Raw genomic sequence first — 18,183 nt, 5'->3', positions numbered from 1 at the left:
AACTTTCATGCAGTTTTTATGACGTATGAAAATAAAGTAGAAAACAGACAAACTCACCACTATCCACATTGGCTATATTAAAGTTTTCCTCTTCCTAGTATTATGTGTAACAACGCCCCCATTCCCACGAACAAAATAATTTCATGCCTGTAAAAAAATTTCCCATCAGTTATTTGTCATTGGTAGGCTTATCCGGATATGGCATTGTGCCATTATTCTTGTTTTTGCTAGGGGTAATAATGCAAATGATATACAGGGGGAGAAATATATATGTTTCGTATAGGGTTTCTGTGGTTTGGTGAAAGTGCATTCGAGCGCAAACATGCACATCAAAAACTCTGTACCCATAGGTTTTCTGTATAAAACTGTCCTTTAAAACGTGTGAGTACAATAGTGATGCACATTGTGATCTGTTCATTGTGCTCTGGAATTTCGAACGATTTCTGTGTAGGAGAAACTAAACTATATACATACATACATACATTGTGAAATATTTTCAATGCATTGAGTATTTTTTTCAAAGCTTCCAAAGTAAGAATTATGTGCAACGGAGAGAAATGACAATTCTATAATAAAATATGTTCACATGACAACCGTACGTCATGCATAAGAAAAAATAAAAAATTCAGCGAAGTTTAAATATTGTTACGACAGCGGAAGTCACGTGACTCTAGTAACACGTCATGAGCTTCTAGAAAATTCATGTCCCTTCGTGAAGCCTCGAGTGTTTAGTAGATGTACGGTATTCTTGTATATAAGACCGCCAAGAAGTGACGGCAACAATGTAATTGAATTGCAGACAGAGATAGAGACGGACAATTGAGTCAAGCGCGTGAGTTGTTCGTTGTGAATTATAGCGTTTGTTTAAGTTATAGCGTGACTTTGGAAATAAAGTGTATTGCAAAGTTGTACTGAGAAAGAATAAACTAGTTTTATTTAACAAAGGACTTGTATCGCTAAAGTTTCTTAGGAAAGAATTTTTACAGAAAATTAACAAACGAACAGAGACGTAACAATATTATTTTATGATCAATAAAATAGTGTTTGCAAATTCTGTTCAGAAATGTATGCAAGTGCTCTTATATAATGTTTAAACTCCCACACGCGAGGACCCGGCATGGCCAGGTGGTTAGGGCGCTCGGCTCGCAATCTGAGGGTTTGAATCCCTGTCCCACTAAACATGCTCGCCCTCTCAGCCGTGGGGGGCGTTATAATGTGACGGTCAATCCCACTATTCGTTGGTAAAAGAGTAGCCCAAGAGTTGGCGGTGGGTGGTGATGACTAGCTGCCTTCCCTCTAGTCTTACACTGCTAAATTAGGGACGGCTAGCGCAGATAGCTTTCGTTTAGCTTTGCGCGAAATTCAAACAAACAAACCCACGCGCGAGCCCCCTAATGGCACAGCGGTAAGTCCGCAGACTTATAACCTTTGAAACAGGGTTTCGTTACCCGTGGTGGGCACAACATAGATAGCCCATTGTATAGCTTGTATACAAACAAACCGACACACGATCTCGTAGCCAAAGAGGAGGAAACAAAGTTGTACTTCTTTTTAACATTTCAGAAGACGCTTTTTGAATCCTCTGTCTGACGGAAAAAGGTTTTGTTGGATTGGTTATAGTTAGGACCAAGAAGTGCATGTGGCACAGCTGCATGTTTGATATTTACACGGTAGCCTCTATCATAGGGCTATTTTACATCACGTTGTGGTCAAAACCTTGAATCGTTCATACATCTTAAGAAGTTAGTATTGCTAATCTTAATAGGTTTATTACAGATAATTCAAGAAGTGTATTGCGTCTTTCTCACTGGAGGTTATTGACGCTTATAAGTGTGTATTTTGGGCTTGATAACTATTGCGAAATGTTTTAGTATCTGAGTCCACGTTCATTTCTTTTGAAAATAACATACATACATTCACACACACATACACATTTAATAGTGTGCACTGACAACAGAACGGTATACCCAGTCATTAAATATATTAAAATAATACCTTATAGAAGTATAGTTCGCAGATATGATTTATAGTTCGTTTTATAGCTTTAAACAAGTTTTTCCACACCTTGCAACGACCTGGCATGGCCATATTTAGGGCGCTCGACTCGGAATCTGTTGGTATCGAGTTCAAATCCCCGTCCCACCAAACATGCTCACCCTTTCAGCCGTGGGAGCGTTTTAAAGTGACGGTCAGTCCCACTATTCGTTGGTAAAAGAGCAGACCAAGAGTTGAAGGTGAGCAGTGATGACTATCTCTAAGCCACTGGTTCCCAACCTTTTGTGGCCCTTGCACCCCCCCCCCCAAGGAAGCCTTCGCACTCCTCCTCTAAAAAGTGTGCATTAGACACACTTTCTCTTGACGACTTTTGGAGGAAAACGGACCTTATTTAGGCTTCTTCCGCGCACCCGCTGGACCCTCATTTCGCACCACCAGGGGGAGCCAACACCCTTGGTTGGGAACCCCTGCTCTAGGCTATCACTGCTAAATTAGGGATGGCTAGCGCACATAGCCCTCGTGTAGCTTTGCGCGAAATTCAAAACAAACCAAGCCGCGCTTTGCAGTATGTTGCGTGTTTGTGAGAAAATGTTCTTAATAAAGTTATTCCATCATACTTGCGTATGTGTGGGGCGCGCACACACACACACATGCGTACAAATACATCTTTGTTTTGAACATTATATATTTATATATATATATATATATTTATATTGTACAAAAGCACGATCTTTCACGGAAACTGATTCAATCGAGTCCGTTAGGACAGGTTCATGGACCAATGTTTACTGGTTCAAAGAGGTGCGCAGACCTCAATGAATTGTTTCTGTTTTTGTGTGTTGAGAATTATGATATTGAAATATGTTGTAATGTCACTGCCAGATTTTTAATGAATATTGTTGACTTAATGAAACTAGCATTAAAAAATTGCTTGTAACGTATAGATGCCTAAAAATATGTGGTGGAAAACTTCTGGGCAGTGTGCTTGTATAAGAACGTATTTGAATGAAAACTTCTGGGCAGTGTGCTTGTATAAGAACGTATTTGAATATACAGAACTTAACTTGTAAAACTACAATCATAGTTTAGGTAACATGAAATGTCTATATTAACAGGAGTTTTTCTATTTAGCAAATGTATGTAAGTATATAAGTTAAATGACGCGTTCCACCATGTTCTTCCTCATATAGCAATATGAACCAGTTACAAAGTGGACCATAACTAAGGCACCCAATTCATGCAACAAAGTAATTATGTCACTACTGCTACAATCATATGAAGATGAATGAATAAGTGTTATACTATTTTATAAGACACTTTCCTTTCGTAAAATAAGTGCTCAAAGTGTTTGCTTTCCTGATTAACACATAGTAGAACTCTCTCCTATTCTCCATCACGTCTTCAGTACAAAAATCCTTTGTCTGCGATACTTCTATGTACCATTTCAGTAATCTGCAAATGCGATCATTAGCAGCTTCTGAGAAAAATTAAGAAATTAAAATAAGAAACAAGTCAGCTTAAAATGCCTTTCGTTAAACTTACTCATGGGTCATCCTGTGCATATATGATCAGCTAAAAACTACAGCTTCGATCTAAATTAGCTCTTACCAACTCGGCCAGATAATCGCAAGTAAGCCGTGCGTATATACAGAAAATAGTCACCAACCCTTCATGTTTTCTTGATTAAACAAGAGTAATGGCAATTAGCCAATAAGTTACACCCGTCTTTCGCCAATTTTCATTACTAATAGAGTCAGTAAACTGTATATTACCTATTTAACAGGTTTCGTTTACTTTAATAAACCAAAATTAGCGCTTTCTAAAATATTAACAGTTGTTGCTGTACAGTAGAAATATAAAACAGCTATGAAGAGCTATTACTTGGAGATATTGAAATCATCTCAAGTTTTAAATATACAGAAAACCCGTGTGAATGGGACTTTTACATTGCTATTGGTGATTGTGTCATAGGCTTTTTAACTTTGTCACTCGATGGAAACGGAAATTGTTAGTACTTTCGAACCAAACATTCTCGTGAATACTGGTCCCACTAAGAGTTAGTTAGTTAGTTTGTTTGTTTTTGAATTTCGCGCCAAGCTACTCGAGGGCTATCTGCGCTAGCCGGCCCTAATTTAGCAGTGTAAAACTAGAGGGAAGGTAGCTAGTCATCACCACCCACCGCCAACTCTTGGGCTACTCTTTTAGCAACGAATAGTAGGATTGACCATCGCATTATAACGCCCCCCACGGCTGAAAGGGCGAGAATGTTTGGTGTGACGGGGGATTCGAACCCAAGACCTACAGATCGCGAGTCGAGTTCCCTAACCACCTGGCCATGCCGGGCCTTAAAAGTTAGTATCCTGATGCTTGCAGTGCAGATGACAAGTAGTATACAATTCACTATTTGTGTGGCGTATTTGTATATTCCTTAAGATAATTAAGAAGTAATAGAAGTTTTATATATTATAACTATGGCAAGGTACAACTACTATAACTAAATAATGCCAATGATGCCCTCTGAGTTCATCTTTATGCAAAACAATGTCACATAGTCGGCTATGTGACCTGATGTGCACAAATTTTCAGTTCTGTTTAAGAAATGAAAGAAACACAGAGTATTATCAGCATTTTGAACAATAATGGTATGTATAATAGAGATTGGTACTGAAGCTCGTCCAGATCCTAACAAAACGTTTGGATGTTTTCGGGATGTTGAAGGCAATAAGTTAGCTAGATGATCAAACACAATAAGTCGCTGCAGAATGAATACAAGTATCACAAAGTGTGGTTAGGATGATATAGATTCGCTTTCATACAGTTGACCGGAGACCTGACATGTTAGACAACCCTATAAGATGTTTGACACTATGGCCTCGAAGTCGCTAGTTTTCCAAGTGAATCGAGTTCAGAGTAGCAATTGATCACCTTCCAAACGATCAGAAACGGATTTGATAAAAGTTGCCAGACGACTAATGGCGTTGTTCTGTTCTTCTAATTATTCGCCACAATACAGCTTGTTTTTGGTATGGTCAAAGGACATGTGTTCGTAGGTGAATCACACTTCACATTGCATGCACTTCACATTGCACTTCACGCACATTTCGAGGGTGCCAAGAACAAGATCCAAACCCAATCCCACGGCCGAAAGGCACACATATGGCAGTGGTAGCATACCGGTTTGGACAGATATCACTGATGTGACACTATGAATGCCATATGATTTAGTCTTACAACCATAGTGTTGCCATATGCAGATAAAGTAGGTGTCAACTTTATTATAGTGAATGTTAACATGTACCATCCCCCACAGTGATCACCGTTAACAACTTCCTGGAAGAAGAAGAGTGGACTGGCTAGCACGATCACCGAACTTGACTGTAATTAAACAGTATGATATGATCTAGGAAGGTGTTTGGCTTCACGTGGTTCATCTTTAAGCAGTATTGAAGAACCGGAAGTAACTAATGGAGAAATGAGTCGTATTACCTCAGCAACTCATTGATTCACATTCGTTAAGATTGCCACGCTGATGTACGACATAAAATAGTGTCAAAATAGTCGTTTTCTGATTACTTAATATACTGCAGAGTTTGTAACATCAAATAAGCATTTGGAGACGCACATTTCAACAGGGGACATTTAGATTTGAAATCACTTGACCGGTCGCATGACGCTTGTTTTACATAAGAAAAAACACAAAGATGTCATTGACATTAGTTATAACAATTGTTGTGCTTTGACATAGCTCTAATACAGAAATCTGTGTTTATTTCTTAATTATTCTGAGCAGTGTAGTTTTGGTGCCTTAAAGTGGGTACTAAACGGTGACGTCATTAACACTATTTCCATGCGTCATGAAATAGTCTATTATAAATCAAATATTCTTTGATACAGGTAAACCGATAATACCACCTTTACAGGCGTGTTCTACATCTGTTTTGTTTTTTTAAGTCATCGGTTTAATGGGGAAACAGAGCGTTTAGAAATGTATGATACGCAGCTCCTAACTATCACGCATTTATTTATTTGTATGGCTTAACTTACTGAATAAAACTAGGTGAAAGCGATTCTAGCCTAAAAAGCACTTTATATTTTCACCCTAAAACAATTATCTAATGCATTATATATGGAATAAACACGAAAAAACTTATCGTTTTAGGCATCGCATGTTGTTCTGTTATACAGAACAATTCTCGTTAATTAGTAATTAATAAAAAAAACTGGAACACTTATCAACGTCACTATGTAGGGTATACGAAAAATGCGTTGTTGTTTTCCGCTCGACAACAACAGCCTGTGTATGATTTTTATTACTGTACATATATTTAACACCTTCAATAAAATCATTTATCTTTAGGGTAGACATGTAAAACAGGTTATTCTGAACTGAAACTGAAAAAGACCAGTTACGTAATGGCCGAAGAAGTTATAGCTGTAACCAGACATCACCATTATGTATTCTTTCTTCCCTCTCAAAAATTAATAGGATCCCTGGCACTCTATAACAACATATATTCATATATATAGAATAAAAAATATTTCTTAACACCTGTTTATATTCATATAACACACAATAAACAGAAACGTAAATTAATATGTAATAGGACAGTTCAAAATAAACCCAGTCGTCTGTAATACTGTTACAAGCTGTATATATTTTTTAATATTGTAAGTTATATGTTAGCGAGAAGGCGAATGATGTTAAGATCGAAAAGTGTAATAACGTAGGCGTAGAAAGTTCTTAAAGTTTTGACGTAACTCAGAAGAATTGATTATAAATACGCAATTCAGTGAAGCATCAAAGAAAATATAGTTGTTTCTAGTCAATAGAATAAATCAGTCAGAAAGCGTGTTTGTTTCAGCTCAAGGTAAATCTGTCAGTATTTTTGTTTTCAGTTATTTGATCGATCAGCTGTAAATTTGTATAAGTACGTATATTTTTTTTTTACGTTAGTAAAGTACAGTTAGCATGGTTGTAAACGCGGCATATAAGTAACCACAGTGTTTAAGCTTGTAAAAAACGTTAAGGAAAAAATAAACTAATTTGTTATTGTTACGTGGAGTTGTTTTAACCAGATAATTTAAAAGAATCCGACAACAACAACAAAATAAGAACTTTTTTTTCTGGCTTAGAAAATTTAGTTTATCTATGTGACCTGCAACGTATCAAGGAAGTAGATTGTTTAATGCAGTATATCAAGTTGAATATTTTAAAACATTCCGCGAGTCCTTGTTTCCAAGGTTTCAGTTATCAATAAAAAATAATACGTTGAAGGCTTAAAACAAGTGGACTTATCAAAAAACAAATAAACACGTACATTTTGAAGGCTTAAAAGAGGTGGATTTATATATATATATATAAACACTTACAGAACAAAGTGGGTTTGAGAATTTTAATGGACTGCAACAAGGGCGCCGTAGAAAAAAAAAATTAGGGGGGCAAGTAACTCAAGTTTGAAAAAAAATTAGGAAATCGAAATACAAATACCTTATGATTTTACAATAACATAGAAGAATGATTTTACATATCCAGTATTTTTTTTCTTTTTTGAAAATACAGGGGGGTCAAGTGAACCCCTTGCACCTTTCTGTGGGCGCCTGTGGACTGCAAGTACCCGTTGAAATAAAATGAGACAACGAAAAGGTCGTCTAATTTTTTCAATAGGCCGTTGCAGTTCATTAAACTTTACAACTTACCATGTATTCTCTGCCTAAAGTTCAATTGAAACAACATGATAAAGTGTGAAATATATTTCTATACAGTTTTCTTGCATGACCCCCCCCCCCCCCAATTTCCACCCAGAATCATTGTAGTGATATTATGTCGTAGTACACGATTTTACTTTTCTAGCTGACAACTACACGAGGAAGGCGTGTTTCTTGTGGAAGACGCTGTGTACGTGATAAACCACACGTGATAATAAGTTTTGGAATTCTCTAAGTTTGAAGAATTTTAAACATTACGTTTTGTTTTGTCTTCTAAGAAGCTCATTTACAACAGGGCGTGCTTATAATTTTTTGTGGTGTCTTTGATTTCAAGAAAGCTTTTTCTTTGCATATACACTTGATGCATTGTGATCATGCCTATAAACAAAGTAACTGGCTCTTGAACTGTATGCAGGTGAGACGTAGTTAAAAGCTTGCTAGCTGTTGTATTGTGTTGTAAGCAGAATAATACACAAGTAATTTCGAAAAACTTACATATTTTTAACTCCGTGATTACCAAAACCTGAGTACACTATTTGCCCACATTTAGAGTTATTTAATAGAATAAATATAATCTAAGTATTACGTGTTCTCTTCTGTAAAAGCTCCGTGGATAACAGAAGCTGGTTACAAAATATACTTATGTCGGCCATATACGTCTGTTTGCTATTCTGGTAATAGGATGATAAAAAAGACAAAAATTAAATAAAAGAGTATAGTATTATTAGTATAAGTTAATATTGATTTTGTGTATATTTCTCAAAACAAAATACATTACTCAGCAGATCAGTAAATACAGCCAAGCTAGTTATTATCGGGAATCTATTATTTATATTATTATAATTAGGTGAACGAAGAATATTTTTCCTCATCTGTGATTTAATGCTCGATTTACTTAACACTCCTTAACAATGTAACTGAATTAAATTACGTTTGATGTTTTTACCTCATCCTTTCCTTCAGAGTTCAAAGAAGAGTTATGTTGCGTCAGCGAGGTCACGTGACTAGTGTCACGCCACGTTTCTAGAAGTATCTTGTTCCTTCGTGAATGCCCTAGCATTTACTAGATATAGGGTAGTCAGGTATATATAAGATGGTCACGGCGTGACGTGACAATATGTGTGTAGACAGTGAGTAATAGATCTGCAGTCAGAGAGTATTGTTGAAGTTAACGTTTGTTTTAGCGCGATTGTTGAAATTAAGTGTATCGTAAAGTTATATTCGGAAAGAATAAACCAGCTTTATTAAGAAAGGACTTGTGTCGATAAAGTTTCGTCGGAACGAAGTTACGGAAAATGAATTAACAAACGGAGACGTAACAGTTACTTTCCTTATAAAAAGTAAACGATTATTTATTTGTTTCTTTATTTGAAGATAAGCACAAAGCTACACAATGGGCTATCTGTGCTCTGCCCACCACAGGTATCGAAACCTGGTTTCTAGCGTTGTAAGTCCGCAGACAAACCGCTGTGCCACTGGGGGGGGGGGGTTAAGGTAAACGATATGTCAGTTTTAAAATGTTCTCAACGTTTACTTACAAAGCACTAATTTTTAATTTTAGTCTTCTCTGTGATGCTGTCGTTTTTTGTTTTTGTTTTGTCATATAATCAATACTTTTATTTTTAGGCCCATATGGTTACTCCTGGACAAGTAGCAATAGCTCGGGTTTTCAGGGCTGGGACAGCTCTTCTTCTGACACCAGAACAACTACACCCTCTCCTCCTAGCCCTTCTCTTTCCATGGAAACTGTCGCCGCACAGAATAATGTTTCCTCACCAGGCCAGGTGTCAGATGAGGGTATTGAAATGGACGAGACAGTAGTTTTTATGGAAGAGCCCCTTTCAAGCAAACGTAAGGTAAGTGTCTGAAAGTCAGGGTAAATGACCCGTGATGTCTGAGAACTTTTCTAACCTTGACTGGCAATTCCGACAGCAAGTAAGGGGAGGAAAATAAAGGGCTGGTTTAACTTTTTAGTATGTGAAAAAGAAACTCGTGAATGATTCCCTGACGTTTAAGTTTATAAAGAATTCTTAGAGAGGCATCTCTTTTTATTTTCCTTTTAACAGCTTTTGCATCACATATTGTAGTAGTTTCTTAACTGTAGAGAAGAAATTCTCTGTTTTTTTTATATCTTCACTTTCATGTTGATCTGTGTTACATAATCTCTTTTGTCTTTCGTATAAAAATATTTATATGTATTCTAACGAAAATTATGTAATTATGTAGCACTATGTATACGTATAATAGGCGCTAATGTACAAAGTATTAATTGTACTTTATTTGAATAACATGTTAAGGAGGTGAGAGTCGCTGCAGGTGCTAGCTATAACGCCCATGTTTAGTAGGTACAAGTTTGATTCACGCGAAGCCTAGCCGAATACTCGCCACTGCATTGGCACTACAGGTAGAGTGATGGCTTGATGGATATGAAAAAGCCTTTACAAAAAAATAAATATTCATTTAGTGAAATTCTTAAATTCCAAGGATACGACCTTTAATAGTAGATGGCCTTCAGTGTCCTATATTGAAACTCAAAAACTCGCCCAACAGAACGTTTAGTATAACAACGGTTCTAGAAACTACATCCCAACCCGTTGAAGTTAACCATCACCATCCTTTGATGGCACTACTATTTCTCTGGAAAAACCACTGAAGTACCTTTGACAGACAACTTAGCTTCACCAATCATATTAACACCATGATAACTAGAACTACCAAAAGCACTAAAAGTTGCAAAAGGAAATAAAGTTGAAGAATATCACCTGCTTATGCTCTACCAAAGTTTTATCTGTTTCATCCTTTATTTTTCACTACCGATCATCAGCATGGATTTTCTTGTTTACTTTAGAGCAAAGCCACAGTAGGCTATCTGCTGCGTCTGTCGCGGATTTTAGGGTTATAAGTCCGTAAACTAACGAGGGGCGATCAGCTTAACTGCTGAACAGATAAATAAGATTGAAAAGATACAAAACATATATTTAACACTGATCACAGGATGTATTTCTGCCACCCCATCAAAGCTCTGTTACACATCACAAGTCTCAGCAGCATCACAAAACACCTAGAGAACTTGTAAGTATATGGGTGTGTTGAACAAAGGATTCTTCTACAGTAGGTGCCTGTGACTTGTTGGCGATGAATTCGACGATAAACAAACATCACGCACTCCACTTGTTTTTAAAATAATATTTATATTCGAAACAAGTTAAACATATATGTAAAATTCATTACACTATGGAGATCATAGTCGTATCTTAAAAACTACACAGTTCTCTTCTTCTTGTCAAAAGTCCACCTAGGCCAATTCAATTGCATTAGAATTCAGTTGACTAGCCGTGCTATTTTTATTTGTTTTTATCGCAATAGAATCCGTATATAACTCACTTATGCTGTCGCGTAAGTTACCACAATTATATCCTGAACTTCCAATGATTGTCTGCTTTTCGTCAAAGTCCATACAGACGGTTTCAATTAGCTTAGAACACCTTTTGACAAGACATTGGGCATTCCCAGTTTGCCCCTGAAGAAGAAAGGTCCACCCATCGAAATCGCTCGGGTTATAGGGTTTTTATTCATTTTTTTGACAAGACAAATTATTCTCCATATCTCTTTCAAACTATTGATCTCACTCTAACATATTAATTGTTAGGCCTTTCCCTCCTACGACGGTTAAATTAGCGTTTTCTAACTTTTCTCTCACCGAATTTCTTTTTTCCTGTGACGTTACTTTTTGATCTCTGCTGCCGCTCATCTGGTCGTAGCTATTTATACGTCTATCACTAAGGCCTTCTAGAAATCTCCATACTCTCGGCATCAATGGATTGCAAACACAACGTTCGTTAGTCTCGACATCAATGAAATATAAACACAAAATAAATTGATTGATAATAATAGGTATACAAAACAGTCTTTTATATCTGACACAGTGTAAAGACAATGAGTTCCATCATCGAGCTGCAGCCCTTTTAAATTGGGACAGCCCCTCAGTGGCAGAGCGGTATGTCTATGGGCTTACAACGCTAGAAACCGGGTTTCGATACCCGTGGTGGGCAGAGCACAGATAGCCCATTATGTAGCTTTGTGCATAAATTGAAAAAAAAAGGGGACATTCCAGCTCTACAATATTCCCGCAGACACTAACCAAACAGGGGGATATTACATAAAAGGTGCTTCTGGAGACAGTCACTGGATAATTTGTCACCATCAGACCTCGGATTTATCCGTGTAGAATAAACTTTTGGCACTACTGGAATCTGTGAAACAGTCTAGAGAGAAATGTAGACATCTGTCAAAGTGTGAAGCAGAAACAGTCTGTCAGCACTATCACCTGTCATCATAGCCACGAACGGTTTCTTCCTCAAATATAGTGAGAGAGCTGGTTGAATATTTATCGTCTCCTGGAGCAACAACATTCTGTATAACGCTAGTGGAACATCCAAGCTTCCACAAGCAACACATGGACGGAGGGGTGGAGAGCATAAAACAAGCTGTTCTCTGGATTGCTGTAAGCAACGAACTGCGAATGCACAATATACCAGGTAATATAACCGGTAATGTAGGGTAAAGCAAGGAAGATGATAAGCTCGCAGGTGAAGGCCCTTTGTCAAATCCAGCCAACTTTACTGGCAGAATATCAACCTCCTCTTCATTAATAGGATGAAAGCGGCAACAATGGAAGGCCATCATTGACATTTAGAAGGAATGAGACTGCTAAAAACAGAATACTATATAGTATAGCTAAGAAAATTAGTAGATGGGAAATCGGTAGGGCATATAGATGGCCATTGGTAACATCATTAACGGAGCTCTTTTCTATCTCCTGCCATAGGAGGGGTTAGTACCAACTGGCACGACTGATGGGATTGTCATCTAGTGCTCAACTTAGCTCAACCGTTAACATTAGCGAGATAATAAACAACGATGTGAAGTGTACAAAGGCTTACAAGCGAAAAGGTCATAAGTTTCCTACCAAATCTCAAAATCAATAGCTATTTTCATGAGAAATATGTCTTAAAAAAAATTGGAATCCCAGCAACATCAACGAATTGTTGTACCTTTGGTCTTCTTTAATATGTTCGTGAAATCTGACGCCGACTTACAGTAGAAGGTCTTTAGAAAATCTGTCAAAATGCGCGGTCTAAGATAGACCTCACTAGCCTTCCTAGGAGTTGTATTGTTGGGTAATAGCTAATAATCATAGCCATCAAACTGAGCATAATCAATGACGAAGAAAATAATTCCAAAGGCAGCACAGGACCTGGGTCATTATTATTTATGGTATGTTTTATCTATAAAATGTTGATTTGGTACTGACCAATTTTAACAAGTAGTAAAAACCCGTGAGCCTATGGCCCACATTTACAAGGCCGCTATAATACAAATTTAATGCTTGAACTACTATTTTGCACTTTTTCATTTTAATTATCATTGACGCTCTGCCGATAAAATACAAATGTTATTTCTTTAGTAGACATACTTATTTACCTGTTCTAATGTAAATCAATGTCAAATTTTAGGGTCCGCTTTCAGGAAATCTCCGTAAGTGTTTTTGCGAAATACAGGGGTTTCCTAAAGGGTTGGATGTGCAAACGTCAGGGCCTAGACGATTCGTTTCGTACTATTTAGAAGTCGGTGCGACCATCAGGTTAGGAGGAGTTGCATGATACAGACACTGGATCTTATTACATATATACGTAGTATGTCATGATATGTGTTAACCTGCGTATGTTTGTTTTATTATTAAGCACAAAGCTACGCAATGAGCTATCCAGGCTGTACCCACTACGAGTTTCGAAACCCGGTTTCTAGCCTTGAGACTTACTGCTGAGCCACTAGGGGTCGTTTAGTTTATATTATCTACATCTTAGATTCTGTACGTGATTTGCTTTGAAGAAATAAAATCGAAAGACAGTTGTTTGGAAAATTATAGTTTTACAACTTTTATAGAAACTAACTTATAGTTTCACAACTTTTATAGAAACTAACTTATAGTTTCACAACTTTTATAGAAACTAACTTATAGTTTTACAACTTTTATAGAAAATTATAATTTTACAACTTTTATAGAAACTAACTTATAGTTTCACAACTTTTATAGAAATAACTTATAGTTTCACAACTTTTATAGAAACTAACTTATAGTTTCACAACTTTTATAGAAAATTATAGTTTTACAACTTTTATAGAAACTAACTTCTTATTTTCATGCCCTCTCAGTGGCACAGCGGCATGTCTGCGTGTTGGGCAGAGCGCAGATAGCCCATTGTGTAGCTTTGTGCTTAACTACAAACAAACTTAATTTCATTGAGTTCCCGAAGTTAGTTATTTAAAAAGTTATAATAGTAATTTAGACTCGTATAGTAATAGATACAAAGAGCATGTGTTATAGAACACTCATTTTAGCGACTGACTAAAATCACCTTATAATAGGATCAGTATATACGTACTGTATTTAAGAATCTCGGACCAAAATTATACTAAGTTACTAGAATATGAGTATATTTCTATTTTTGCTTGTGTGTAATACGGTTGTAATTAGACGAAAGAATATTTAAGAACATAAAGATTATAATATATTCATATTGCCACATGGCATATGACTACATACATGTAAGACAGAGTAGTGGAATTTTCTTTTTAGAAATAATTACCATCAGATATATTATAATGGTTTACATTAAAGTTTTGCGTTTCATAGGTTTCTTAGATTATCGATAAAATCATAAAAAAAAACAAAGCTGGGTCTTGCTGGACGGTTATAGCTGTTGGTTTCTTCCTTTTTTCTTCCTATCTAGTTGTTATGGTATCGACACACCAATATTTGGAAGTCACAACTACTGTCGGCTGTACAGCTAAAATGTATTAAGTACCAAAAGAAACATCAAGGGCCGGGCGTGGCCTGGTATTAGTAGGTAGCGTGTTCAGACTATGTATCCAAATTTACGTTTCTTGCCCCGGTGCCGCATTTTGGAGTCGTAGGTGCTGTTGACCAATTGCCGTTCCTTTAGTCTATCAGTTCAAAATTACAAATTATGGATGGCTATATGCTGATGGCCCTTTCTGTAGTTTTGTGAAAAACAAAAGAAATACGAATTTCATTTCTTGGATACGCAGATTTAAACAATCGGTTTGGTTTGAATTTCAGGCAAATGGGTAACATATTAGATAAATAAATATTAGAAGTTAAATAAGGTTGAAACCGAATTGTAAGATAATAAATAAATGAAACAGAAGTCTCTAAGATGAAATGTGTGTGTGTGACAAAAGCTCATGGAACTTTGAAAGCAACATAGCATTATTAAGCACGGGCATGAAAAAAAAATCAGAAGATACAAAACAGGTATCATCAACTTGAGCAGAATTATCTTTTGCTTGTATCATTTTTTCTTATGTAGCTTTGAGACAAAACATTAAATTCAATATTATTTCGTTATATTTTTGTGATCACCCTTAGGTATTTTAGCTGTTACTGTATTTTCAAGTTTACTCCATTTTACAAAATACAAGATTTTTCACCAACGGACATGGGTTTCCTATAATATTTTATTAGATTTTCCGACTACGCTGGGCATTTAGGCCAAGGAATGTAAAATAGTATTTAAAGTTCAAAAACAGCTGAAATGGGATAGGAAAAATGCATCATTTAAAAAGAACAACGTCTCGACACTGTTAACGTGGCGTCATCAGGTATCCATGTAATGTATTTTTTCCGAATCCCAGCAGACAGATGCCAGTTTTGACCCATGAACTACACAATTTCATACATTATAGAATAGTAATTAAAAAAACAAAGAAGAAAGTACTTTGTGATTAGAGAAAGTTTCTGTTATTCACAGACTAATTCTCGCTTATACAGACACTAGTATATTTCTTATATCGTGCTTGTCATTTCACTCTTTTCCTTTAAAATTGGTTTTATTAATATTATTTGTTATGATGTTTAAAATAATTATTATTATTATTACCGTGTTAATTTTTATATTTTGAACGTTATTTTGCATTGATAGCTTCGTATGTGGATTTAGAACAAACCTAAATCTCCTGAGCAGTAGGTCGATTCTCATGGAGATATTATTGGGATTACGACCGAAAATGTCTTTGATAACGAAGGTATCCAAGTGATGTTCCAATCCATTATAACCATCATAGTTTTATGTCTTATTTTGTATTTATCTATGAAATTATATGTAAGTTTTATGTGAAATTGGGTTAATTAACTTGCTAGTTACTTTTTAGTTCTCATCTATGCAGTTAGTTGTACCGGTATGTATGTTCATATTTTCACGTACTCAAACACCCCAACCTATTTTAATCGTACTAAGAATAACAATAGAAAAGGTGACTATAAACTACACTTTTATGTCTGACGTTCATGCTAAGTAGTTTCTTATTCGAACTACATGTTAATTTCTTCTTTATTTATTTACTTCGTCATTTCATAACAAGGAAATCAGTTTTAATACTGTCATAAACTGTGATTTTTCAGACTTTATTGTCTATAATGAACTATTATGGTATGTACACATTTATGGACTTCGATATTCACGTGAAGGATCACTTGTCTATCTCATAAATTGGGGCTTTTTTTCTATTATTTTTTTTTAAAGTTTCATAAGAAGTACCTGTTTTTACTTTTCTCTGAAAAAAATGAAAAATGTATTATTAGTAACATTATAATAATCTTTTCTTTCATCATGGCATTAATAAACTTCAATGAAAAGAAGCCTATTGATACAATATTGCGTATCATTTGTCCACCTGTTAGATTAGATCACTTCAGAAACATTAATGTTGATCATTTTGGTTTTTCAGTAATTATAGGTGTGAAAGCCGGACAACCTTGTATAAACCGAGGGTTTGAGAGTTCTGCAAACATTGTTTATGTTATTAAGCTTATAAGCGAAACTTTTTCTCTTTTTTCACTATAACAAATGATCTTTAGAGAAATGTAGGTAAACAGGTGGTTTTGAAGGTTCATAAATAAGATTAAAATATATTTAAAAAACGAGTTCACACTAAGTTGATATCTTGTATCTAGTTTGCTTATTTTTAGCCTTCGACCCTCCACAGAAGTCGTCACCAGACCTAAGTTAACAGAGATGTTGTTTATAATAAATTCATCCGAGTTTTATGACAGGTTTAACTAGGCCTTATGTGTCATATTTCTTATATATATATAATGCGGTTTCTGAAGCGTAATCGTAAAATAGTTTACTCTAAGTACATAATATGTGTACAATCAATCTTATGTCCATTTATAACTTTTGATAAGTTTCATGAATACCTGATCGTAGAAAACTGACAGATATTTAAACTTAAGCGATTTTCGAATGATCACTGAATTTATCTGGTGCACAAGCAAGTTAGCACTACGATGTTTGTTACGGTTGAGAAGTGTGAATTATCGTTTATCTATTTGTTGTCACGTGTGATATAATCGTTACGGTAAAGGGCTTAAAGGTTCATTCAACTGTCGATAGTATTTCTTATAATTTGTTTACAGGTTCAACAACTTAAATGAATTGGTTCATGCAGAGTTAAAATTGGCTGGTTTATTTTTGTATTGGAAATTCAACAGAACAAGTAGTGTATGAAACTGATCATGGTACTTGATCCTATTTCGCTGCTATTAATTAGTTTTAAGTAACCAATCTTTATCATATAAAACCGTCCGGCTTGTTTGACTGCTCACAGTTCCATTACTCCGGGCCGAATTCTAAGATAAATGTATTATATAAACTTCTGGTTTGTGTATAACGTAATAAAAAGTTCAGCTCAAGAAAGTTTTTAAAAAGCAACAAATGCAATTAGCTTGTTTGTTGAATTTCGCGTAGAGTTACTCGAGAGCTATCTGCGCTAACCGTTTATCACATTTTGAAGTGATAAATTAGTGGGAATGCAGTTAATCACCACAACTCACCGCCAACTCTTGATCTACTTTTAACCAAACCGATAATGGGATTGACCATCACGTTATAACGAAAGGGCGAACATGTTTTAGGACGGGATTTAAACCCGCGACCTTTACATTGCGAGTGCCAGAACCACAAGGCCACAAAGGCAGACAAGTGAGAACTAATAAGGAACACTTGCTATCAGTATCCATAACGTTGATGTTTAGTACTGTAGATTTGATAACACCTGATTGTATGATATCACGAGGAACAAAGTTTAGTTTCTAAATACAGATATGACGTAACTCTTCCACACGTATCGTAAATAGCCAACACAAGGAACTCTTTATAAAATCGAAACTATGATTACCTTATGCCGTTTAAAAAGGTGTTGAGTTAATCGTGTGTCTTTCTATCGTTCAAAGTTCTAATGGTGTTCATTTACGACCATATATTTGGCTATGTTAGTGACTTAACTTACAGATAACGTATTTCGTTTCACTCAATGCGTCATTTTTACTAATAATACACGTGAGCAAGTAGTTTATTATAATATTTTGATCCCAAGTAAAATTACTGATAAGAAAGG

At 35.8% G+C, this 18,183-nt stretch overlaps 1 protein-coding gene across 2 annotated transcripts in view; it reads left to right on the top strand.

Moving 5' to 3' along the window:
• Positions 1-18,183, top strand: part of LOC106467815 (zinc finger protein 704-like) — a 45,156-nt gene that overhangs the window by 15,589 nt on the left and 11,384 nt on the right. For both annotated transcript variants that reach the window (XM_013928192.2, XM_022396010.1), the window contains exon 3: positions 9,328-9,557. In XM_013928192.2, the coding sequence (XP_013783646.1) occupies positions 9,328-9,557 (230 nt within the window). The remainder of the gene's footprint in view (positions 1-9,327; positions 9,558-18,183) is intronic.

The sequence above is a fragment of the Limulus polyphemus genome, unplaced genomic scaffold, assembly GCF_000517525.1.
Source record: "Limulus polyphemus unplaced genomic scaffold, Limulus_polyphemus-2.1.2 Scaffold2751, whole genome shotgun sequence".
Taxonomy (NCBI): Eukaryota; Metazoa; Arthropoda; class Merostomata; order Xiphosura; family Limulidae; genus Limulus; species Limulus polyphemus.
Note: the sequence above shows the minus strand (reverse complement) of the source record. Positions and strands in the feature narration are given on the sequence as shown.